The sequence below is a fragment of the Pygocentrus nattereri genome, chromosome 15 (assembly GCF_015220715.1).
Source record: "Pygocentrus nattereri isolate fPygNat1 chromosome 15, fPygNat1.pri, whole genome shotgun sequence".
In the NCBI taxonomy this organism is placed as follows: domain Eukaryota; kingdom Metazoa; phylum Chordata; class Actinopteri; order Characiformes; family Serrasalmidae; genus Pygocentrus; species Pygocentrus nattereri.
The window spans coordinates 18,329,053-18,353,944 of record NC_051225.1 but is presented as its reverse complement, the minus strand read 5'-3'; the positions used below and the strand labels follow the sequence as shown (position 1 = coordinate 18,353,944).

The following is a 24,892-nucleotide window of genomic DNA, read 5'->3' as shown; positions in this document are numbered from 1 at the left end:
CTCCCAAGAGCGACCCATTCTTTCACTAATGTTTGTAGAAGCAGTCTGCAGGCCTAGGTGCTTGGTTTTTTTACACACCTGTGGCCATGCAAGTGATTGGAACACCTGAATTCAATGATTTAGACGGGTGAGTAAATGCTTTTATAAATATTGTGTATATGTATTTTCCTTCTGTAATAATGCATGTAAAATAACATTATTAAAGAGAATACCAGGCTATAAAGAGAGAAATTTTTAATATAAAAGGGAAACAGAACATCTCCTGTTTGCAATTACATCCACTGTGCTCATCTGCGGCAAAATGCCTTTGAAAATGTATTCGACCTGACTGTATTGCCATTTTCAAGACTTTCCCACCTGTCAATCAACCCACAAGGACAGGGCGAACTCACACTCAGCAAAAAAGGTTTTAGCTGAAACATGGAGGTGCAACTTTTTTTTCAGAAGTTGGAGTAATACAAAACAGTATATAATTTTTAGATTATTTATTTGTCTTCATACATGACCCACAAAAAATATTTAATTGGACATCAGGTAGATATGGCAGATTTTCCTTTTAAATCAGTTTGAGCCACAATGTTTGAGGGTTATTTTATAACTTACAAATTACACATCAGATTTTTTACTGTGTTCCACTTTATCTATGATCAGAAATGTACTCATTAAATTATTTATTTGTAATTGTACTGGTACACATAGACATGGGTAGATGACACAACCACCTCGACACAGTGGCCGAGATGGCAACAGCTGCTATGCCATATAAATAACATGGTATTTCTCGGCAAATTCATCTAGGGCATCTCCAGTGTTCTGCTTTCCTTTTCCAAAATTAATATTGCAAAAATCACTGGTATATATGTGTGACAATGAGCTGGATCACGTTAGCCAGCTGGTAAAATTAGAAGATGGGGGCCTTGTTTAGGAATGTAGTGTTGGTTACTTATTTTAATTCCACAACACTTTGCAATTCATGTAGTATTAGCAGATGAGCAGTAGAGCAATATATCCCCTCTTATGCTCACTTTGTAGAACAGGGGTGTCAAACTCAACCACTAAAGGGGCCATATTAATAAATGTCAACAAATCTGTGGTCCAAAAAAAAAAAAAAAAAAAAAAAAAAAAAAAAAAAACTTTTTTAAAATTTTTAATTAATGCTATGTTATAATTGGCCACTGTTTATTCAAAATGTGTATAACTTTAACAGTAAAATACAGACACTTATACTAGACTTTCAAATATTACATGAATATTTGAAATAGTCATTATTTAAATGTCCCCAGAAAATTTTTTAAACCTGCCTATTTGCTTGAATTAGACACCTGGCATCCTTTCTTTGCTGCAAGTTCATTAAGACTTGGGCTCAGTTTCAGAGCTGTTTAGCTAATGTTAAGTGTTAATATTGACTGAACTGGAGCTGAAATGCAGTGATATGACTGGTGTGGAATTGTGCAGAATTGTGTAGAACTGAGGTGTAACTGTTGTCTAATAGACTGTTGGTGGGGCAGGAGAGTCGGAGCACATTACATTGCTGTGCATGATGGGAACTTTAGTGCAGCACATTGTAAAAAAGGGTTAATAGAATAGATAATAGAATAGATTAATAGAAAATTTAAATACTTTTGTGGGCCGGACAGGATTGTGTCACGGGCCTTGTGTTCGATACATGGATTGTAGAAGATCATCAATTGTTATCTCTATGTCCAGCTTCACTTTCAGCCACTGTTCATGAAACAAGATGGAAGTTAGCTTCTTTTTCATATTTATTTTCCAGTCCACCTTGAACGGTGCTACTGTAACATTCAGGCACATGAGGCACATGCATGTAACTGCTTCACTGTTAAAGGTGGACCAGAAAATTCGAAAAAGAAGTTGGCAAGAAAACTTGGCCATTATGTATCCCAAGTGGCTATATTTCTCTTCTTCATCTCATCTGCTAATGTCAGAGTAACTAAATTCTTTAACAGTCATGTTTTAAACAAAGCTGTTGCTTTGTGCTGTTAGAGGACTGACATGTTGGGAAGTCTATGAAAGTGAAAATGTGATTGGCGCAAATGCATTTTCAAAGGCATTTTGTCACAGAATGTGCGCTTCAGGTGGGAATGTGTAATTACAAACAGGAGAGGCGCTGTTTTCCCTTTAATGTTTGCATCTTGCCCTCTTTCTAGCTTGGTCTTTTCTTTCATAATGCAGTTTCAAATGCATTATTAGAGAGTGAAAATGCATGTAAGATGAATTACATTTTAATTTTGGCACAATTATTGGATAATCACACATTAAGCATAAATAAGCAATTCTGAAAATACATTTTAAATGAAATAAAACTACTCATAAGGCATCTAAATCTTTGTATAAATTAAATGTCAATACTAGTATACCAAATGGCAAAGTAAACTCACAGTACTGAATCTAAATTTTCATTTTGAGCTCAACATAATATATGAGGGGGACATTTAAATGTAAACAATCAAACACATAGCAATTTTGCATATTACATTTTCATTTTAATTTTAATAGTGATAAGCATCCATACTTTACTGCCTTGGATTACAGAATTCCATTTGCACTTCCTCTTGCTATTGAAAACCTCTACAAAATCAGCTTGCCTCATGCCTCTTCATCTCATTTTACTTGAGTTCTGTTATCTGTCCCTCTTGGGGGGGGTTTCATCACACTGCTCCACTGATCCCTTAGTCTATCCTGCTCTTAGGCAAAAGAAACTCTTTCTTCTCCTAGTTAGCTGTCTGCCAAACGACAGCTGCTCTGTCATAACTGAAGCATTGGCAGATTGCCGTAAGGAGCTTGCGGGGGTGCAACTGGTGAAACTAATTGCAGGTATTTGAAGAAACATCCTGAGGCTGCAAAGATGGTGCCAGTCTGCCCACGCTTTCACATAATGGAGCATGTATGCACACGCACACACACACACTCATTGTCCAGTTGGTGTAACAAAGAAAAATCAGTAGAGGGTGGTAAGTGCCAGCTCTACTCATTATTAACCTGACTAAGAAACCTTTAAAAGACAGCTCTGTTAAAATGGCACGAAAGAGAGAAAAATCAGAATTTCTTTTTTCTCACAAAGGCTTTGTTTACACAGTCTTTTAGAAATCTCAGGAAAGAGCCAAACTCAGGTCAGCAATTTAGCTTATGTCTTTTAATAGCTGTTTACTGAAAGGTTCTTTTGAAGCGTGATTTTTAGGTCTCAATACAAGCATTAACCTTCTCACATATAATCTAACCATTTCTGACATCACGTGGAACTATCCATGTCTGGACAAACAGACTGCAATGGAATCTACCCACATCACCCACATCAGACTTCAAGGGTGTTACTTAGTTTCACAGTGGCATTACTCTGCTGGCAGAGGTTAGTGGGGAGTGCTGGGATGTGAATTGTATGATGAATAGTTCACTATTGCTATGACAAGTATTGAACAATAAATGCATTTTCATACATAGAAGCAAAAAGTACTCTGGCATTGTTACTAATATCAATATACACAACATATGTCCAGAATAAAGTTAAACATTTGTAGAGTGTGTCATATGGTCATATTGCTGCTAGAGTTGCCAGTACTGTGATGCTAAATTGTAATTCCACCAAGTTCATTAATGCAATAATGTACTGACAGAGACAGACACTTCACAGCCAACCATCACTTCTGTGGTAACTGCAACCAGAAATGGTAAATTGACTGAAAAAAAGCATGATGCTAATAAACACCATCAATGGTATGGGAGCTCATTAACTTATGAAGTGTGGAGGCAAGCTTCATGTAGGAGAAGGGGGAAAAAAAGGCACATTTAGTTTGTCAATAACAAAGCTCTCACGACCAACTGCTGCAGACGTTGACAATGACAACTATAGCATGGTTAAATAGCACTGCAGTGAGCAAAACCAGTAAGTGAACTGATAATCCTACATGCAGAGAGCATGACAGTCACTCATACTACTGCAATTAATGCTGCATTTGGGTGCTCAACAGAAGGTTGTATATAACAGATGGTTAACTAGTAAATATGACTTTGCTCTGTTCGGTTATTGGTTCATAGACACGCCCACTATCTGAAGGAAACAATCTCCTGCTTTTTCTTTGCTGTATTAAACAGCACACAGATCTAATAGAGAGCATCAGGCAGATTTCTTTTCCATACTCACTGGAAGTTTAGCACTTTTCATTTGTGTATAAGGTGAAAGGTTACATTACACATTACACCTCATAATCCTGAGGTTACCAGTTGTAAATATGACTGCTGTTCGAGCGCAATTTACAAGTAGGAGGTATTGGTATTTTCCTATTTCCGACACTACCTAAACGTAGTATTTGTATGTATGAAGGAAGAAAAATGCATTTTGTATTTTTTATGTTATAGGCCTTTGTTTGTTTAACATTTGTCCACGATTATTCATTAAATATTTGTTAACATTAGTAATAATCGATCAAGGACACTTAAAGGTGCTAAAGAATGCATTATTCAGAATTTGAAACTGTTCTCTGATGTCTACATAAAAGGGAGCTCTGCTCCAATTTACAGCAAGGCATCACAATGGCTCACACAGTAGCAACATGCCAAAATGGACACAGGCAGGAAAATATATAAGTAAATAATTTAGGTCATCATACTACATAGTTAGCTTCACCGATTACGTGGAGCTTGCTTTTTGCACAGTCTGCCATTTTAAATGTTCTTGCTCCGTTGTCATTGTTTATTCTTTTGCTGTTAAAAACCTCTACAAAATCAGCTTGCCTTGAGGCTCTTCATCTCATTTTACTTGTGTTCTGTTATCTATCCCTCTTGGGGGGTTCTTGTCACACTGTTCTACTGATCCCTCAGTCTATCCTGCTTACACAATACCTGCTGGGCTAGAACATGGCTGGTGTATGTAAATTTTGGGGTTGAAAATACCAACAAGATAATAATATTATTTATTTAATTTAGGTTTGCAGAACTGGTCTGTTTTACCACCCTCTACTGCAAATCGGGGCAAATGGATTTGCATTTGAAAAGGTAGATTACAGATTTTAAGGTTCACGGTAGGTCAGTTCCATGTACTAAACTATCCTTTTTCAACTATACCAATTTTATCAACTAAACCAGTTTTCCATTCTATTGTATCTTTGAATTTTGCAACCCTAGTTGCTGCAATTATGTGATTGATATTGAAAATATTGAAGGGGTTTGAAGTTTAGACTTCGGAAACAGGGAACATCCAAAGAGAACATCTGGAGAGAACTAAAGCTACCTTAGGTTTACTTCAAGAAGTGCCAACCAATATTATAATCTAAGCCTTTTTAAGTGATAATTCAGCAAAAAAATTATTTGCACAATTTTCTCCTTAGTCCAATATAGTCAAACAGCCAAGACATGTGTAGTCTCCAAAGCCTGCTTCTTAACTTTTGCACTGGAACTAACAGGCTAATGTATCTAACAAGTAATGGAAGCTTTCGAATGCCAATTATCACTGTGCAAGCTGCGTAACTACATCAAAAAAGTACAGACACAAATTAGGCCCCATAGCTGTTTAGCTATATGATACTTTTGTCTAGGTAACAGTGCCTCATACAGTGTCAGAAACCATACAAGCAAATCTACCTGCATTGAGAGATGCAATGTAGTGCATTGTGGGATATTCAGTTGTAAGAAATTCAGTCAGTCTTTTTGAAACTTTCTCCCTCTCAGCACAATTCGAGGTTTGTGATGATTTGCACAGTGCTAATTGGTGGTCATAAGCTTGCATTATTTGTTAACTTGTTTGCCTCTTAGCAACTTTGGACATTAAATATTTCTTGGTTTTTCACAAAACTCTCTCTTTCAATTTTTTCAATATTCTTTCATTCTTTCATATTTTTCATTATTCTTTCAATAATTCAATTTAGACATGTATAATGATTTGTTTAAGCAGTGATCTCTAACCCAGGTCCTGGAGAGAGCTACTTTCCTGTAGTTCCAACCACAATTTGTCACACGTGCTCCAGCTACTTAACTTTTTTAGAAGTTCCTGATTATCTGAGTCAGATGTATTTGTTTTAGGTAAGGGAAGGGCAGCATATTAAAAGCAGGTTGGAAATAAACCCTGCAGGGGGTTGGAGACGACAGTTTTAAAGTATCAGTTAAACATGTAATGAGAAATAAAATGGTGAGCAAAGACTTTAATAGTGACTAAGGGCTAGAAAGAAAAGACTTTCATGTGGCTGTGTAGTTTAATTCCTACCTCTGCCATGTTGATGACACCCACAGCCAGGGTTTTGTATCCTAGTATAGTCCGATTCTTATAGCGCTTCCTTCTCTGAAGCATAATCTGTAAACGGTTAGCATCTCTCTTCAGGAAGTGTGGATACTGAAGAGAAAGAGAAAAATAGGAAAACAGACAAAGAGAAAAAGTGAAAGGGTGATGAGAGAGAGAGAACACAATGACTTGTCTGTAAAGTTGCAGAACATTACATCACTTTGGTTTGATGCAATGTAGCGTTCCAGCCTGTTACCAAGATCTCTCTCTTTCCCACACACACACACACACACACACACACACACACACACAATTTTAAAATATTATGTGTGACCCCCATTATTATCTAGCACTACCTTAACCCTCTTGGGCATGGAATTCATGGACAACTTGTGCTCCTCCTTCCGCTTGATAATGCCCCACAGGTGCTCAATTGAGATTAGGTCTGGAGACATACTTGGCCAGTCCATCATCTTTACCTTCAGCAAGGCAGTTGTCATCTTCAAGGTGTGTTTGGGGTCGCTATAGAGTTGCTATGTGGCGCAGTTTCCGAAGGGAGGGGATTGTGCTCTGCTTCAGAATGTCACAGTACATGTTCAAATTCCCTCAACAAACCTCAGCTCTACAGTACCAGCAGCACTCATGCAGCTCCAGAACATGATGCTACCACCACCATGCTTGACTGTAAGCAAGTCTTGGTACTCCTCACCAGGGTGGCACCACACATGATAGATACCATCTGAGCCAAATAAGTTTATCTTGGTCTCGTTAGACCACAGGACATGGTTCCAGTATTCTATATTCTTGGACTGCTTGTCTTCAGCAAACTGTTCCGAGCTTCCTTGGGCGTCAGCTTCAGAAGAGGCTTCCTTCTGGGATGATGGCCATGCAGATTGTGTGGATGCATTGTGCGGCGTATGGTCTGAACACTGACAGGCTGACCTCCCTCTACTTCAACCTCTGCAGCAATACTGGCAGCACTCGTGTCTATTTTTTGAACCTAATATGATGCTGAACACGTGGATTCATTGGTCTACCCTGGCGAGACCTGTTCGGAGGAGTGGAACCTGTCCTGGAAAATCAATGTATGATTTTGGCCACCGTGCTATAGCTCAGTTTCAGGGTGTTAGAAATCTTCTTATAGCCTAGGCGTCTTTGTGGAGAGGAACAATTCTATTTCTCACATCCTCAAAGAGTACTTTGCCATGAGGTGCCATGTTGAGTATCCAAATACCAAATTTCCCTCATTCACACCTGGAATCTTGTAACTCTAATGATTCACATGACACCAGGGAGGGACAATGACACAATTAGGCACAATTTGAACATGTTCACTGTGAGGTGGACTCACTTGTGTTGCCAGCTATTTAGACATTAATAACTGTGTTGAGTTCTTTTCAGAGGACAGTAAATCTATAAATGCTATACAAGCTGTACACTGACTACACTTTAAGTTAGATCCAAGTTTAATTTCTATAATGTTGAACCATGAAAAGATATAATAAAATATTTGCAGAAATGTGAGGGGTGTACTCACTTTTGTGAGATAGTGTATACATACAATGTCTACACATACTGTGATCTGGTTCAGTCCACCTTCACCAGACATCAGCTTTGCTATTTGACCAAAAACTGGAAAGCTTTAGAAGAAAGCCAAGTGGAATGTGTAAACAGTGAAGGGCTTCTGACTATAGTCAGCACTTTTATTCAGCCTCCAGCCCCCTTGCAACTGTTGCAAACTTAATCAGTTTTAAAAGAAAATTACCCTGACAGTTCATTATGCTCTACATGACCAACGTAAATGGATTACAGATTCAGACATCAACTGAATCATATCTGACTTGAAAAACAAAATAAAAAGTGTTTTTAAAGTGGGGAAATGATACTCTGACCAAAAAATTGTCTTCATATTAATGACTTTACCAATAAGAGATGTCACAAAAAACAATGCCTTGTACTAAGTCAAAGACTTAATTAAAATATCGGTAAACTCGGTAACACCTACTGACGCAAAAATACACAATGGTTTCTAAATGTGCCACTGCAGCGTTAGCTTTAGTATCCTGATGAAGTAGCTTGATCAGGTCAAGCTCAATTTTGTTTGATAACTAGTGCTATCAATTGTAGAAATAACTGGCATAGGCTTGATATGGCTTGGTTCTAAACTACCTTAGAGATTTTAACTTCCTTGTTGTAGTGTTCTTATTGTTTAATCATCTGAGAGCAAAATATGTTAGTTTTCAGGTAGACTTGTGTCATTTTTGCTGTTGCTGCCAGGCAGGTAGTTGTATATTGCATACTATCTTACTAAAACAAGCATGTTTATTTGAACATGTCCACAACAAGATCAATAATAATGTTAATAATGAAGGTTACTGTTTACTTTTGTTAAACACTTGAAGGATTTCGCTGTTTATTTTTTCATGTTCAAACAAAGCATTTTTTGTATTATGAATGGAATTTCTGTTTCCAGAAATACTAGTTTTCTGTTGTATCAGGTATTGAGAATTGTGTAATGTCATTGGTATGGGCATCGACTCCCAGAAGAATTACATATTAGTGTGAGCTATGGTTTCTACCTGCAAGGAGAAAGTGAGCTCCAGGTCTGTCTCCATCAGGCCACTGGGAGGGAGCACATACTCGTTGGACCTCAGTATACGTTTGGAGCCCTGAAGACACACACACACACACACACACACACACACACACACACACACACACACACACACACGGGAACGTAACACATTTATAGTAGTAATTGTGCTCATCAAGGTTCATTTTTACTGTTATTTGCCATGGTCAAATGAATACCCTGATAAATGTGGACTGATTAAATTGTAATCAATCAAAGCATGATATTGAACTCCAAAACCCCAGAAACAGTGACAGTCAGTTAGCATACTATTATCCCTTACATTCAAAGTTTGACAAGATTGTGGACAATAAAAAAATACAGCCTTTTCTTCTAGATTATTATTCATAATACAGTTTTCTAGGTTGTAAATAAAGTAAGAAAATGACTGAAGTTTTCCCAGAGTACTTTGCCATCATGCAGACAGCAGACCTCAACATTGTCCAGATGACCGTTAACATTCAGGGCGAGCTCCTGGGACAACATTACTAGCTTCTCTCCAACCTCAGTCTATTGGGGAGTTAAAATCACAACAATGCAAGCAACAGTCTCAATTGGATCATTAACAGTGTTAAGGATCTGTCTACTCAGATTTAACATCTGTCTGGTAGGGCCCCCTTAATTTCCACAATAGTCTTAGCACTTTTCCAGTTAGTAAGCTCGATAAATTTGACGGAAACCCAGAGAAATGTAGTGGGTTTTGTTGCAATGCTGCATGTTCTTCAGCAATTCACCCCTAGCTCTGATCAGGCCAAAATAGCATTTTTGGTTGCCCTTCTGTCAGATAAGGCTTTGGAGGGGGCTACGGCGGTGTGGAATGCCATTAAGGATAAATCATATGAACAGTTTTTGAATGACTTTTGCATTGTGTTTGATCACCCTCATGAGGGTCACTCTTGTTGTGAACTCCTTCAAGCTCTGTCAAGGTACTCGCTCAGTAGCCACGTTTGTTTCGGAATGCCGCACCCTCACAGCTAGTAGTGGTTGGAATGAGCCTGCTTTGCTGAATGCTTTTCATCATGGACTAAATTCAGAACAGAACTAGCCTGTAGAGACAATAAAATAGATCAACCTTAGATCAACTAAATGCTATGCCAATCTGTCTGGATCATCGTCTACAAGTTCAAGCACATCTCCTGATCCTATGTAACGAGAATCCTCAAGGTTGTCGAAAGAGGAGAGACTTGACATCTCCATGCGTGCTTGTGTCTCTACCGTGGTGCTATGGGTCATGTATTACGTGACTGTCGGGCTCAAACACACAAGCATAAGGCACCAACTCCAGGACCACAGGGTGAGTGTTTTTGCTAAGGGGTTGGTTTCAAAATCATTCATGTTTCCTGTAACTATTTATTGCCTGAATTCTTCTTCTGTTTTACCAGCCTAGATCAACTCAGGAGCTGAAGGCAACTTTATACCATCCTAACTTTTACCCATGCCAAGGTGGTATGCCAGCTAAAGATCCCTGTTTAACCTCTACATACCCCTCTTTGTGCTGGATGGGGACTCGGTTGACCAAGAACCGATCACTTAAGTCACTCACCTTGTCGACCTGCAAACTAGTACCATGCAAATTGAGAGAAGTACTGTTTTAGTTTTAAAATCAGTTCATCTGAAATTTCCATCGTGATAGGTCTCCCCTAGCTAGAGAAACATAATCCACAAATTTCCTGGTCTGAAAAAGAAATCACTGCCTACAGATAGGGGCGGCACGGTGGCGTGGTGGGTAGCGCTGTCGCCTCACAGTGAGGAGGGCCTGGGTTCGATTCCCTGGCCGGGCGACCGGGGTCCTCTCTGTGTGGAGTTTGCATGTTCTCCCCGTGTCTGCGTGGGTTTCCTCCGGGTTCTCCGGTTTCCTCCCACAGTCCAAAGACATGCAGTCAGGCCGATTGGACGTGCTAAATTGCCCCTAGGTGTGAGTGACTGTCTGTGTCTGTCTGTCTGCCCTGCCATGGACTGGCGACCCATCCAGGGTGTATCCTGCCTTCCGCCCGAAGACTGCTGGGATAGGCTCCAGCACCCCCCCGCGACCCTGACAGAGAAGCGGCTTAGAAAATGGATGGATGCCTACAGATAACTGTCTAGCTTTTCCTGTTAATTCCACTTCCATAGAAAGTCCAGATATATCATGTGACTCAGATTCCAGAAGTCTACGCAGACCTGTCAGAGGTTTTTAGCAAGGCCAATACTACAAACTCGTCACCACACCATACTTCTGACTGTGCCATTAATCTGATTGAGATTACTCTTGCGCTACTCTTCCTAAATCCAAAGTTTACCCCCTTACACTAGAAGAACAGAAGGCCATGGAAGACTATGTTAATGAGGCATTAGCTTCATTCCTCCTCCTACTGGGGGTTTCCGAGGTTATGTCATTAGAACATCAGGGTTGGTCTTGGATGACCACAAGGTAGAGGCTGTGGTTGGTGAAAGAACTACAGAGATTTTTTTTGGCTTTGCTGATTTTTATTGTAGGTTCATTCGGAACTTCAGTTCCATCACCACTCCACTCACTGCTCTTCTTAAAGGAGCCTCAAAAGAAGGTAGTTTGGAGTCCAGAGGCAGAAAAGTCCAAGCTAAAAAAATGCTTTCACTACACCTCTCATACTTAAAACACCCAGGCCCATCTATGCTTTTTTTAAGTAGAAGTAAATGTATCAGAATCCGGAATCGGTACTGTTCATCCTCCAAAACTTTATCTCATCGCCTTTTACTCCCACAAGCTCTTCCCTGCAGAACATAATTATGGTATAGGCAACAGAGAACTACTAGCAGTTAAGCTAGCACTAGAAGGTGGCCGCACTGGTTGGAGGGAGCTCAACATCCCTTTCTTATTCTCACAGATCATAAAAACCTAGAATATTTATGATCTGTTAAACGTCTTTTTCACATTTTCAGGTTAACATTTCTTCTAGTCCCATACTTCTCAAGCAGATGAAACAGATTCCCGTCATGGTAAGACCCCCTCATTCCAGCCTGGAGATGTGTGCGGTTATCGACTCAGGATCTCAGGTTTGGGGAGAGTTGCAAGAAACTGCACCCCAAGTATATCGGCCCATTCCAGATTGTAAAACAGATTAAATGATGTTACTTACCAGCTCAATTTACCTGGCTCACCTGACTACTGATCACTCACACCTGTTCCTTGTCATGGTTACGTGTTAGTTTAGTATATAAGCACAGGCTTTAGCTTAGATCATTGCAAACACTGCCTTTGTTATGAGAACCTTACCGAGCCTTTCATTTTGTCTGTTTGCCATTTTGTGTATGAACCTTGCTTTGTTTTCTTCTACCTTGCTTTTTGCCTTGCCCTCTCAGTAGTGTTGTGATTTCTGGATTTTTTGTGGACACTGCTTTTAAGACTCACCTTCGGTGTGTTTGTTTTTGATATTGGACTGGCTGACTTTGATGGTTAATAATAATAAGAGTAAGAGTTTTTGTTGTTGTTGTTTTCATAACCATTTGGCAATAGGTGAGTACTGGAATAGTTCCAATGCTATGATGACCCAGCTAAAATAGTCAGCAGAAGAGTTTATCTGTGTTCTGTGAGTTCTGGTAGATGGTAGATCTTTTTACATTTACTTATGCTGATATTTATTTATTAATAACAAATATTAATCATAATATAGTAATATTACATTTGAAGTATAACAACTGACATATTAACATTACTATATGTTTAACAGCAAAATATGTTCATATCAAAGTCAATAAGCCATCCAAAAAAAGTATGACTGCTGATTAAAAAAACTGGACTGGAGTGTAGGATGGAGAAAAGATAGACAGAGAAAGAAACAAAGGAGCAAACTCAACTCGATCACTCTGAGCAAGAGCAGAAATAAAGAGGATGAGGCTATTTGGGTCATCAGACCTTTGGCGAAGACAGAATAACAGCTTACAGCCTGAAAATGTCGTTCTCTTTCTGATTTACTATCCTTTTTTCATTTGTTTCTCCTATGTCCATTTTGTAAGGGCAACAATTGTTTGTGTTTATTGAAAGGAAAGTCACCCAATGCATTAAGAAAAAGTAATGATTCGTAAAGTGCTACTTCAAAACGTCCTTCGTTTCCTCAGTCTTTACTGTCCAGTCCCAGTCCCAACAGTATCCGTGCCCATAGAGTTTAGTTCCAAACCCACCTTTGGTGACAAACACACATTCAGGAACTTCTGAAGGCATTAATTAACTGGATCAGGTGTGCTAAGTTAGGATTAGAGCTAATATGCAGTATGTTAGATGCGGGGTGGGCACTTCGGTATAGCAGAATAATGTGACCTTAAAGGACTATCCTTATCTGCTCCTCCAGAGGGCCTTAAATAGACTTCCAGACTTAATTAAGACCTTAAGGATTTGACTTCCGATCCAGAATAAGCTCAGAGGCTAAGGAGTATGGTGAGACTCCTCACCTCAGCACTCCTACCTGATGAGGTAGCCAAAGGTACTACAAAAACATGGGTTGACCTTTCAGTCAATTCTGATCTGTCATTACCTTTGACCTACAACCCAGATGTGGTTATTGGGTTCCAATTTATTATATATGTTGCATACAGCATAAAGTTTGTTTGTGAAATATATACACATTCAAATACTCACAGATACACAAACACCGACAGTGCAGCCAAAAAAACCTGTAAGAAATGCTGAGGGCCTCCTAGTACTCTGACATAAACCTCTCTGTGAACCCAACAATGCATCATTTCAGTCACCCTCGAATCCCACTCATCTTATCCTTTCACTTCACTGTTCCCTCTGAACAAGCTGTCACCTTGGCAACAGCTCACAGTTACCACTGTGCCATCTGAGCTGCACAAAAGAGAGAAAGAGACAGACAACAGAAATACGCAGATGCATTACCTGAATCTTGACAGCGATGACCACCGAGTTGAGCTCTCGGTCCAGTTCCTTCAAAACAATGAGCTTTTTCAATGTAAGGCTGCACAATCTAGGGAAGGAGGAGATGGGAAAAGAAAAAGGGGAGTAAGGAAAAGAGAGAAGAGAAAGAGGCTCATTAGATTGTTAATTATGTCAGAAACCTGATCTCTACTTCCTTGAAAAGATTTCCAATAGCTTTTATTTTCTTTATATCTCTAGCCTGCATAACCAGAAACATGTACAAATGCCTAGTACCTAGGAGGTTGTATTTTGAAGTGATGTTACAAAAAACCCCCCTCCCATCGACCCACCACCAATGGGAGGGGCAGTAGTAGGGGTTCGGTGCGTTGTGGATCGGGCAGTGCCCAAAGGCGTGGGCCTTGGCGTTCTGATCCTCGGTTGCTGAAACTGGCTTTTGGAACTTGGAACGTTACCTCACTGGCGGGGAAGGAGCCCGAGTTGGTGCGCGAGGTTGAGAGATACCGGCTAGATATAGTCGGGCTCACCTCAACACACAGCTTGGGCTCTGGGTCCAATCTCCTTGAGAGGGGCTGGACTTTATTCTTTTCTGGAGTTGCCCATGGTGAGAGGCGGCGGGCAGGTGTGGGCTTTCTCATAGCCCCTCGACTCGGTGCCTGTATGTTGGGGTCTTCTCCGGTGGACGAGAGGGTAGCTTCCCTACGCCTTCGGGTTGGGGAACGGGTCCTGACTGTTGTCTGTGCTTATGCACCGAACAGCAGTTCAGAGTACCCAGCCTTCTTAGAGTCCATGGGAAGGGTGCTTGAAAGTGCTCCTCCTGGAGACTCTATTGTCCTACTGGGGGACTTCAACGCTCACGTGGGCAATGACAGTGAGACCTGGAGGGGTGTGATTGGGAGGAATGGCCTCTCTGATCTGAACCCGAGTGGTGTTCAGTTTTTGGACTTCTGCGCAAACCACAGTTTGTCCATCACGAACACCATGTTTGAACACAAGGATGTCCATAAGTGCACATGGCACCAGGACACCCTAGGCCGCAGTTCAATGATTGACTTTGTAGTCGTGTCGTCGGACTTGCGGCCATGTGTTTTGGACACTCGTGTAAAGAGAGGAGCTGAGCTGTCAACTGATCACCACCTGGTGGTGAGTTGGATCAGGTGGTGGGGGAAGATGCCGGTCAGACCAGGCAAGCCCAAACGCATAGTGAGGGTTTGCTGGGAACGTCTAGCAGAAGAACCTGTCAGAGTGATCTTCAACTCACACCTCCATCAGAACTTTGACCAGATATCGGGGGAGGTGGGGGACATTGACTCAGAATGGGCCATGTTCCGTTCCTCCATTGCTGAAGCGGCTGACTGTAGCTGTGGCCGTAAGGTAGTTGGTGCCTGTCGGGGCGGTAATCCTCGAACCCGGTGGTGGACACCCCAGGTGAGAGATGCCGTCAAGCTGAAGAAGGAGTCCTACCGGGCATGGTTGGCCTGTGGGACACCAGAGGCAGCTGGCAGGTATCGACAGGCCAAGCGATCTGCGGCTTCAGTTGTCGCCAAGGCAAAAACCCGTGTATGGGAGGAGTTTGGTGAGGCCTTGGAAACTGACTTTAAGTCGGCTCCGAAAAGATTCTGGCAAACCGTCAGGCGACTCAGAAGGGGAAAGCAGTGTGCCACTAGCACTGTATATAGTGGAGATGGTGTGCTGCTGACTTCGACTGAAGACGTCATTGGGCGGTGGAAGGAATACTTTGAGGACCTTCTCAATCCCACCGACACGTTCTCCAGTGAGGAGGCTGAGTCTGGGGACATGGGAATAGGCTTGTCCATTACTGAGGCCGAAGTCGCTAAGGTAGTTAAGAAGCTCCTTGGTGGCAAGGCTCCAGGGGTGGATGAGATCCGCCCTGAGTTCCTCAAGGCTCTGGATGTTGTGGGGCTGTCTTGGCTGACACGCCTTTTCAACATTGCGTGGACATCGGGGGCGGTGCCACTGGATTGGCAGACTGGGGTGGTGGTGCCTCTTTTTAAAAAAGGGGACCGTAGGGTGTGTTCCAACTACAGGGGAATCACACTCCTCAGCCTCCCTGGCAAGGTCTATGCAGGGGTACTGGAGAAGAGAGTCCGGCTTATAGTCGAACCTCGGATCCAGGAGGAACAGTGCGGGTTCCGCCCTGGTCGTGGAACACTGGACCAACTCTTCACCCTCTCCAGGATTCTGGAGGGTTCATGGGAGTTTGCCCAACCAGTCCACATGTGCTTTGTGGATCTGGAGAAGGCATTCGACTGTGTTCCCCGGGGTATTCTGTGGGAGGTGCTTCGGGCGTACGGGGTACATGGCTCTTTGCTACGAGCCATTCAGGCCCTGTACAAACAAAGCTGGAGTTTGGTTCGCATAGCCGGCAGTAAGTCAGACTCGTTCCCAGTGAGAGTTGGACTCCGTCAGGGCTGCCCTTTGTCACCGATTCTATTCATAATTTTTATGGATAGAATTTCTAGGCGCAGTCAAGGGATGGAGGGTGTCCGGTTTGGTGACCTCAGGGTCACATCGCTGCTGTTTGCAGATGATGTGGTCCTATTGGGGACATCAGGCCGAGAACTTCAGCTTTCGCTGGATCGGTTTGCAGCCGAGTGTGAAGCGGCTGGGATGAGAATCAGTACCTCTAAATCCGAGACCATGGTTCTCAGGCGGAAAAGGGTGGAGAGCCCTCTCTGGGTCGGGGATAGGCTCTTGCCTCAAGTGGAGGAGTTCAAGTATCTCGGGGTCTTGTTCACGAGTGATGGTACAAGGGAGCGGGAGATTGACAGGCGGATTGGTGCTGGGTCAGCAGTGATGCGGGCTCTTTACCGGTCTGTTGTGGTAAAGAAAGAGCTGAGCCATAAGGCAAGGCTCTCGATTTACCGGTCGATCTACGTTCCCACCCTCACCTATGGTCATGGGCTTTGGGTAATGACCGAAAGAATAAGATCGCGAATACAAGCGGCCGAAATGAGTTTCCTCCGCAGGGTGTCTGGACTCTCCCTTAGAGATAGGGTGAGAAGTTCAGTCATCCGGGAGGGACTCGGAGTAGAGCCGCTGCTTCTTCACATCGAGAGGAGCCAGCTGAGGTGGTTTGGGCATCTGGTTAGGATGCCTCCTGGACGCCTCCCTCGGGAGGTGTCACAGGCGAGTCCACCTGGGAGGAGACCCCGGGGAAGACCCAGGACACGCTGGCGCGACTATATCGCCCAGCTGGCCTGGGAGCGCCTCGGAATCCCCCTTGGAGAGCTGGCGGAAGTGGCTGGGGAAAGGGAGGTCTGGGCTTCATTGCTTAGGATGCTGCCCCCGCGACCCGAACCCCGGACAAGCGGAAGATAATGGATGGATGGATGGATGGATGGTTACAAAAACCTAAATTAAATTAAATTTAATTTTGTATCTTTTCTGCATTAAATAAATGGACAGATTGCAATGTCGATTAAATTTTTAAAAAATAATCTTAAATGTAGGATTGTTAAATGTGGTATCAGAGTTTGATCCACAGCCGAATGATTTCCTTCCCCTTAAGATTTCATGTTTGTATAAAGATTTCATGTTTTTTGTTCACATTTGTATGAAAATTTATACAGATTTTACTACCAGCGTTTCTGCTCTTTTATATTGACTGAACATAAGGCTGATCTGTGCAAATTCGCTTTTTCAGATAAAAATGAAGTCAAATAAATAAATAAATTATAGGCAGGGATCTGAGCTGTGTGTTTTATGGGCCAATGAATGATAGTGATGCCGATAATTGCTTCTATTTTCGTATTCATCAGAAAACACACTTTTTCATATTATTTCTTTGAATCAATAATTAGCCTAAGTCATCAAAGCACTAACAAGATCATTAAGTGTTTTTTGGCTTCATCATGAAACTCTGCCTCTCATCTTGATGTTTTTTTTTTTTTTTTTTTGGTTAGATCACATTAAAGATGGAAAAGATAAGACACAACTTGTTTTTACAACAGAATGTACTGCAGTTTCAAGCATGATGATGTTTTATATTTGATGGTCACGCCTGAGTTTAGGTTAGTTCTTCTGTTTTGTAGCTTTAATTTAGGCTTTCGTTCTGGAGTCTGACAGTGAGAGCTAGCTTGGTCTGAGGACAGGTGTTTCTCCCCTTCTTGTGCGCTGTTTTGAGTTTAATAAAGTTATGTACCTGTCTCTCAGTTTTTCCTAAGAGTACCCAATGGTATGATATTAAGCTAAACATTAATTGCACGGAGATTAGTCCTGAGTGAAACACAAGTCAAACACAAGTTGTCATAAAGAGTGCTGGACCCGCTAGAGTTAAGTCTATTGCATACATTTGTTTAGACCAATAACAAAGCATTTAAAGTAATGCAAACCCATTTGGAACTAAGACTGGCCTATTTGGAGTCCAGTCCCTCCTATTTGGAATACATACTTGAGCAACACTCATCATTTGTCACATTACAGTCATAGGCCCTCTCACATACGACTGATGAAACAGAACTGACCATTTAAATGTTTAATCTGGAGACACACCATGTCTTGACAACAGCAGTTGAAACGTTTTTATGTGTCTGTGATTTGGGACTTAATGGAGCTGCAGATGTGCTCTCAGTTCAAGGGGAGTCTAAAAGAAGACAATTATTTTCTACAGTGACATTTCAGAGGAATAAGATGTTTGAGGAAAGAGGGTTTGTTTTGATATGTTCTAAGGGGCACTTTAGGACAATGTGTGTTCATGTACATTACAATACACTGCAGCTAGGTAGATGTAGCAACTGGAATGGATATAGCGCAGATCAGAAAGTGGTGAAACCAAACAGTGTGAGTGTGTGTGTGGGAATAAATGAATAAGAGTCTGGAGAAAGACTAAAGGATAATGAAGTTTCAAAATATACCTTCTTTACTGATTTTAACCATGTCTGATTTCAATCTTTGATCTAGTGTTTTAATCTTTGACAATCACAGAGCTTGAGAAGACTGAGACAATCCAGACCAGAGATCTCTCCTCACATATACAGCTCAATGACTCATCCATGCTGAGGCTGAAGAGATTCATAGTCTTTGACCTTCTTTATTCACTTAATCTCTCTCTCCCTCACCTTTTTGTCTATGGTTACATTAACAAGGACATGTACTCATTCCTTGCACCACACTGCAAGCTTAAACTCACTGAACCCTGTGGAATGACAGTGGAATGACACACACAGAAACACACAACACCAACCATCATATGGAAATGCTAGGAAAGAAACTACATTCATGTCCACACAAACAGAGTGCATCACTGATGGAGAAAAGTTTGTGCTACGTCAGCACAAAGCATGGCCACCTGACTGAAACTATTCACTACTGGCCTCTGTGAGAGGCCCAGTGAAAGCAGAAGAGGGCTGAAAGAGCCGGATGTGAATGCCAGGGAGCATGGGGAAAAAACAAAACAGGGGCTGCTTTCAGCAGCAGCGTTAACACATGTCAGATCCACTGTTGATCTTACATCAGTACCAACTTTCACTAGTAATGTCATAGTCATGCTAGGCTCCATGATTCAGCTAACTGTCCGAATATCAGATGTTTACTACTGAATGCAAATCATGACATTAAGGTTGCCTCAGTCTTCACAGAGAAAGAAGTAATACTGGGTCTATATGCTATATTTTTCTTCTATTCTATTTTTGTTTAAGTTCATTTACAGGACTGGAATATTAATCAATTTTTAACAAAATCAATAAATAAGGCCCTATTTCTTGATGAATATTGTTTTCTTCATTGTTTAAAACTTCTGGTTCTTCTGCAGTTTCCTTTTCAGCCACAGGGTGCTACAAAGCCTTATGTCCTGAAAAAAAAAAAATGTTACAAACACAGCAACATTACTATATGGTAGGTCCACTTCTGTGTCTCCTCATCAATTTCTCAGTGTGTAAGAAAAAAGTATTTGACACAGCGTATTTCTGCAAAAAGACATCAGGTAAACATTATTCTATAATTATCCATGGATTTATTTATTTTTTTATTCCATTTTCCTCACTGTGCAAGTTTCATTCCCGAACAATGAGTGCAGTGTGAAAGCTTCCCACTGTGCGTGGGGTGTACCTTCAGGTACACCTCACAGTAATATGCACAGACCCAGGATGTTCCAGCAGAACGCTGCCCAGAGCATCATACCACATTGGCCATGTTTACATGTCACCTAATAATCCATTAATAATCCCACTAATAGCTCAAATCGAAATAGAATACGTCCATGTAAACACTTCAATTGGAATAGACTAGTCCAATTGAGGCCATTCAGAATACAATTTCTATCCAATTGAACGAGGTGGGTAATCCTGCAAATAATCTGCTAAATAGGAAAATAACAGCCATGTAAACACCTGTATCTGTTTACATTTCCAATCAGAATGTTTAAGTATGTCCTGCGCATGTACATCGCATCATAGCAAATTTATGCTGTGATCTTTAAAAGACGGCGGTGGGACGGACAACCAGCTTTTATGTCTCTCTGAAAATTATATCTTCCTCTTGGCCTTCTTTAGTAAGGAGATGTGAGGTAAGATTTTCTGAGTCTGACATCAAGTAAATTTCAAGCGCTTCAAACTTCAGTTTCCAACTGGAAACTCAGCTCACTCGGACTGGACCTCACGTGAGGTTCGCTGTCATGGTAAAGTTTACTCTAAGTGGTTCTCCACGCATGCATGTCATTTTGCATCTAATTACTTGTAACGTGCATGTAGATTTGTATGAAACGTGCAACAAAGATTTTCCATCAGACTGTTGAATAGAGAGAGCATATAAACACCTCAGTCTGAAGCTTAATCAGAATGTATTCAATTGAATTGGCAAAAATGTAAACACAGCCATTGTCTTCTTCTGAGTGTGCATCCTCTTGTCATCACTAGGGTACCCAACACCCCGTTGCTGGCTCGTTTTTTGTTCTTCTGTGGATCACTGTCAGTTGGTAATCTTCACTGCTGACCAGGAGACCCCACAAGCCTTGCTGTTTCAGAGATGTTCTCATGGCTCTTGTCAAAATCTGTCCATTTCTTCTGCATCCACACAGTGACTACAAGAACCAACTGTTCGCTCACCATCTAATATATTCCAGACCTTAACATGCAGCACTGTTATCAATGTTATCCACATCATCTGTGAGTGGTCATAATGTTTTGGTATGTACGGCATGAAAAGAAAATAATAAAGTTAAAAGTTTTAGTAAAAGAATATGGTAAAACTGCAGTAAGTTCTTTTTGATGAACATTATATTATTTCAGTAATTTCAATGCACACAGTTTTCTTTTCATGGGGTTGTATGGTCAGATCAAGTACGGACTGAAAGCAAACATTTTAAGATGCACAACCTGCAGCAAGTGACCTCTTCCAATCGCCCACATTTATTCACTCTACAAAATCACCCACCCAACACACACTCTCTCTCTCTCTCTCACCACATTTCTGACACCCAAGCAACAGCCCTTATTAACTGCTAACATTGCATCTACTAAACTGCCTAATTAGCCTCACTGACGAAACAGGTGCACTGCATCCCTTGTTCTCACCTTTGCCAGAGATATGTTTTTAGAGAAAGAGGGAGAAAGAGGGAGAGAAGAGGAAGAGAAAGAAATAAAGAAAAGTCTGAGTAAGCATAGTTGTAGTGGTGTAGCATGGAGCAACACACAGAAAAATCTAAACAAAACACAAGCTTGCAGAGCAGAAGTGCAGTGCAGTGTTTTAGTGCAGTGGGAAAGTACAAGCTGGACTCTCCAGTGCTGGTCACGACGTGATTTGAATCTCAATGAAAAGATGTGGGTTAGGCCTTCAAAACATGCTCCAAAGGGAACAATCTAATTTACCTTGAAACGTGGAATGAGTGCACAGATTAAATCACAAAGAGACACAGCTGTCATGCTTTAATGACCACGCTGACATTTGCTACAATCAAATCTTGCTCCATATAACAGCATATTTTGCTTTTCATGTTTCTCATCCATCTAAAGCCCTATTTGGTAAAATGTGTATCTTGGTCGTCTCGTCATGAACCTGAGGATTAAGGATCAAATCGAGTTTTAACTAACAGCCTTGACTTCACAGAAAAAAAAAACTGGCAGGATCCTTTTTTGAATTTTCTTTTTCCACCTTAAATGGTGCAAACAGCTACTGAATTCAAATAAGAAGCTGGCAAATAAGAAAACGCTGCAACATTTTAGGTGGAACAAGAAAATTAGGAACAGGACAGGAAGACTGTCACTTTTGCTGTGCAAAAAACAACAACAAACAAACAAAAAAACAAACAAACAAAAAAAACTCAGCAGTCTTCACAAACTATTGTACCTGCGGACATGCCCATAACATTAACCATTTATTCATGCTCTAGAATTGTATTGAAATGGTTCAGTGAATATTTGGATGTCTGTTCAAGAAGGTATGCAGATGTAAACACACACACAAATGCAAGCAACAAAACTATTTTTATGAACTCTCGGTGGTCAGTGCTGCATCTAAAGTGTAAAAAAGTAAAGATCACTGGAGAACTCTAGCCTATTCGCTGAAGCCAAAGCTCAATATAGCAAAGTGGAAGAAAGCAAATTGACACTGACAGCACATCACAGTCTGCTGGGGTGACAACTGCACTATTTAACTGAATCCAAGCAGTGCAACAAATAAAAAACAAGAGACAAGCACAAATCCACACAAACGTCCACTTATACAATGTCCAAGTGCACTGACTCACAACCAAACACACTGCGACCCCAGGTCATAAATTCTCCCCATTGCATTGATTACAAGCCAGTATAATATGTGTGCTATAAATAATAAAGAGACAGTGGCAGGTTTATCACCCATGTTGTTGCAGTTGTCAAAATATACTGTTTTCCACACCCACACACACACACACACACACACACACACACACCATATATAAGCCCTTGCAATTGTGCACTACACTTAATTGAAGCAGCCTAAAATAAGAACCAATAAACTAACAAATCAAATTGGTATCCAACCACCAACCACATGCCCACTGGATCCATCCCATCTGCATTGTTTCAGTCAATCTCCAAGGACCTACTGCCCTTCATCACTTTGCTCATCAACAAGTGCTTGGCATTAGACAAAGTTCCATCAACTTTCAAGACTGCAAGAGTACTTCCTGTCTTGAATAAACCCATGCTTGATAGCTCTAATGTCAACAACTACAGATCTGTATCACTTCTTTCTTTTGTTTCAAATTGAAAGAAATTGAAAGAAAAGAAAGAAAGAAATGCAGTCTATAATCAACTTTCTATCTTTTGCACACAGAACCAGCTCCAGGACCCCAACCAGTCTGGCTTCAAACCAGCACACTCTACAGAAACTGCCCTCAAAGCAGAAGCTCCAATCAGCAAGATCAGCCCAACTGTCATCTGTTCTGATCCTTCTTGATCTCTCAGCAGCTTCTGACTCAGTCAACCATACGATCCTTCTGGACAACCTCACCAACCTTGGAATCACTGGCTATGCATGGAAGTGGTTCAAGTCCTATCTGGAGGATTGCTAACATCTTATCAGGAAACATGGAGAGGGTTCACATCCTCTCCATGCAGGCTATCCACTGGTGTCCCACAAGGCTCGGTGCTGGGTCCTCTTCTCTTTTCTCTTTACACTAGCTCTCTTGGTGATGTAATATCTTCTCATGGCTTCTCTCATCACTGCTGATGACACCCAACTAATGTTTTCTTTCTCACCCTCTGACAAACCGGTTTCCAGTCGCATCTCGGCATGTCTGTCTGACATCTCTTCATGGATGGCAGCTCACCACCTGAAGCTCAATTCTAGCAAGACTGAGCTGATACTCTTCACTGCAACTACAGGTCCCCTTTATGATCTCATTCGAGATTTGATTGTTCCATCTGTAGAGGTAAGATGTCTTGGTGTGACTCTGGATGGCCAATTATCATTCTCGACTCACATTGTGAACCTAACTCAGTCATGCAGATATCTCCTGTACAGCATCCGTAGGATCCGATCCTTCCTCACCCGAGAGGCCGCCCAGGTGCTAGTGAAGTCTCTTGACATCTCAAGGCTTGACTACTGCAACTCACTCTTGGCTGGTCTTCCCCTTGCAGACAAGCAAGCCTCTGCAACTCATCCAGAAAGCAGCAGCACGGCTTGTCTTCAATCTGCTCAAGTTCAGCCACGTCACCCCACTGCTGCGCACCCTTCACTGGCTTCCTGTAGCTGTATGCATCAGATTTAAAACCCTAATGCTTGGCTACAAAGCCAAGAATGGACCAGCCCCTACCTACTTGATGGCAATGGTAAAATCTAGAACTGCACCACGAGCCCTTCAAGCTTCGTGTACAGCTCGGCTTGACCCACCATCCTTCAAGGCGCGTGGAAGACAAGCGTCAAGAATGTTCTCTGTACTGGCACCCAAGTGGTGGAATGAACTCCCACTGCCTGTCCGTACAGCAGAGTCTCTTGCTGTCTTCAAACACAGACTGAAGACACATCTTTTTACACAGCACTTAAATGAGCATTGAATTAAGTATTGTTTACAATATATTGTGCTGCACTTATATATTATATTATATTATATTCTATTGTATTGCACTGTGTATTGTAGTTTACTGTCTTATATTGTATTGCGTTGTATTGCATTGAAGTTCTGTGTTCAACTCTGTTCCTTTTTTCTGGGTATCTACTGTGACTTTTGTTTCTAGCAGTACCTGAGCTCAGGACTTTTTTCTTTTTCTCTAACCTATTGGTAACTAGCAAAGATACTCTCTCTAGATAGACAAAGCACTTCTTGTAAGAGCGTCTGCTAAATGCTGAAAATGGTATGGTGTAACACCTCTGCCTTCTACGCCATAGACTGGGGTTCAATCCCCACCTGGATAAGCACCCTACACTATACCAATAAGACTCCTAACACTGCCTTTGCCTTCCTGTGTAAAATGATCCGATTGTAAGTCACTCTGGATAAGAGCGTCAGCCAAATGCTGTAAATGTAAATGTAATAGGATTTGTGCTGGCACAGACTGGGAGGTCAGACTTTAAGCCAGAACACTTTTTGAAACATTTGGAAAAAATGTTCACACATTCCAGCAACTGTCAATACATTATATGCATGGGTGGAAATAGGGCAAAACGCACAGAAACTCTGTTGGTCTGGAACAGTGAAACGGCCCAGTTCTCAAAAATCTAGGAAATTATTTTTATTTGTAAA

The 24,892-nt window shown here is 41.4% G+C and overlaps 1 protein-coding gene across 3 annotated transcripts in view; it reads right to left on the bottom strand.

Annotated features, from left to right (window-relative positions):
* Positions 1-24,892, bottom strand: part of si:ch211-126j24.1 (phosphofurin acidic cluster sorting protein 2) — an 81,356-nt gene that overhangs the window by 23,779 nt on the left and 32,685 nt on the right. For all 3 annotated transcript variants that reach the window (XM_017683046.2, XM_017683047.2, XM_017683045.2), the window contains exons 2-4: positions 13,714-13,801; positions 8,809-8,898; positions 6,215-6,340 (exon numbers count right to left, since the gene is read on the bottom strand). In XM_017683046.2, coding sequence (XP_017538535.1) covers positions 6,215-6,340; positions 8,809-8,898; positions 13,714-13,801 — 304 coding nt within the window. The remainder of the gene's footprint in view (positions 1-6,214; positions 6,341-8,808; positions 8,899-13,713; positions 13,802-24,892) is intronic.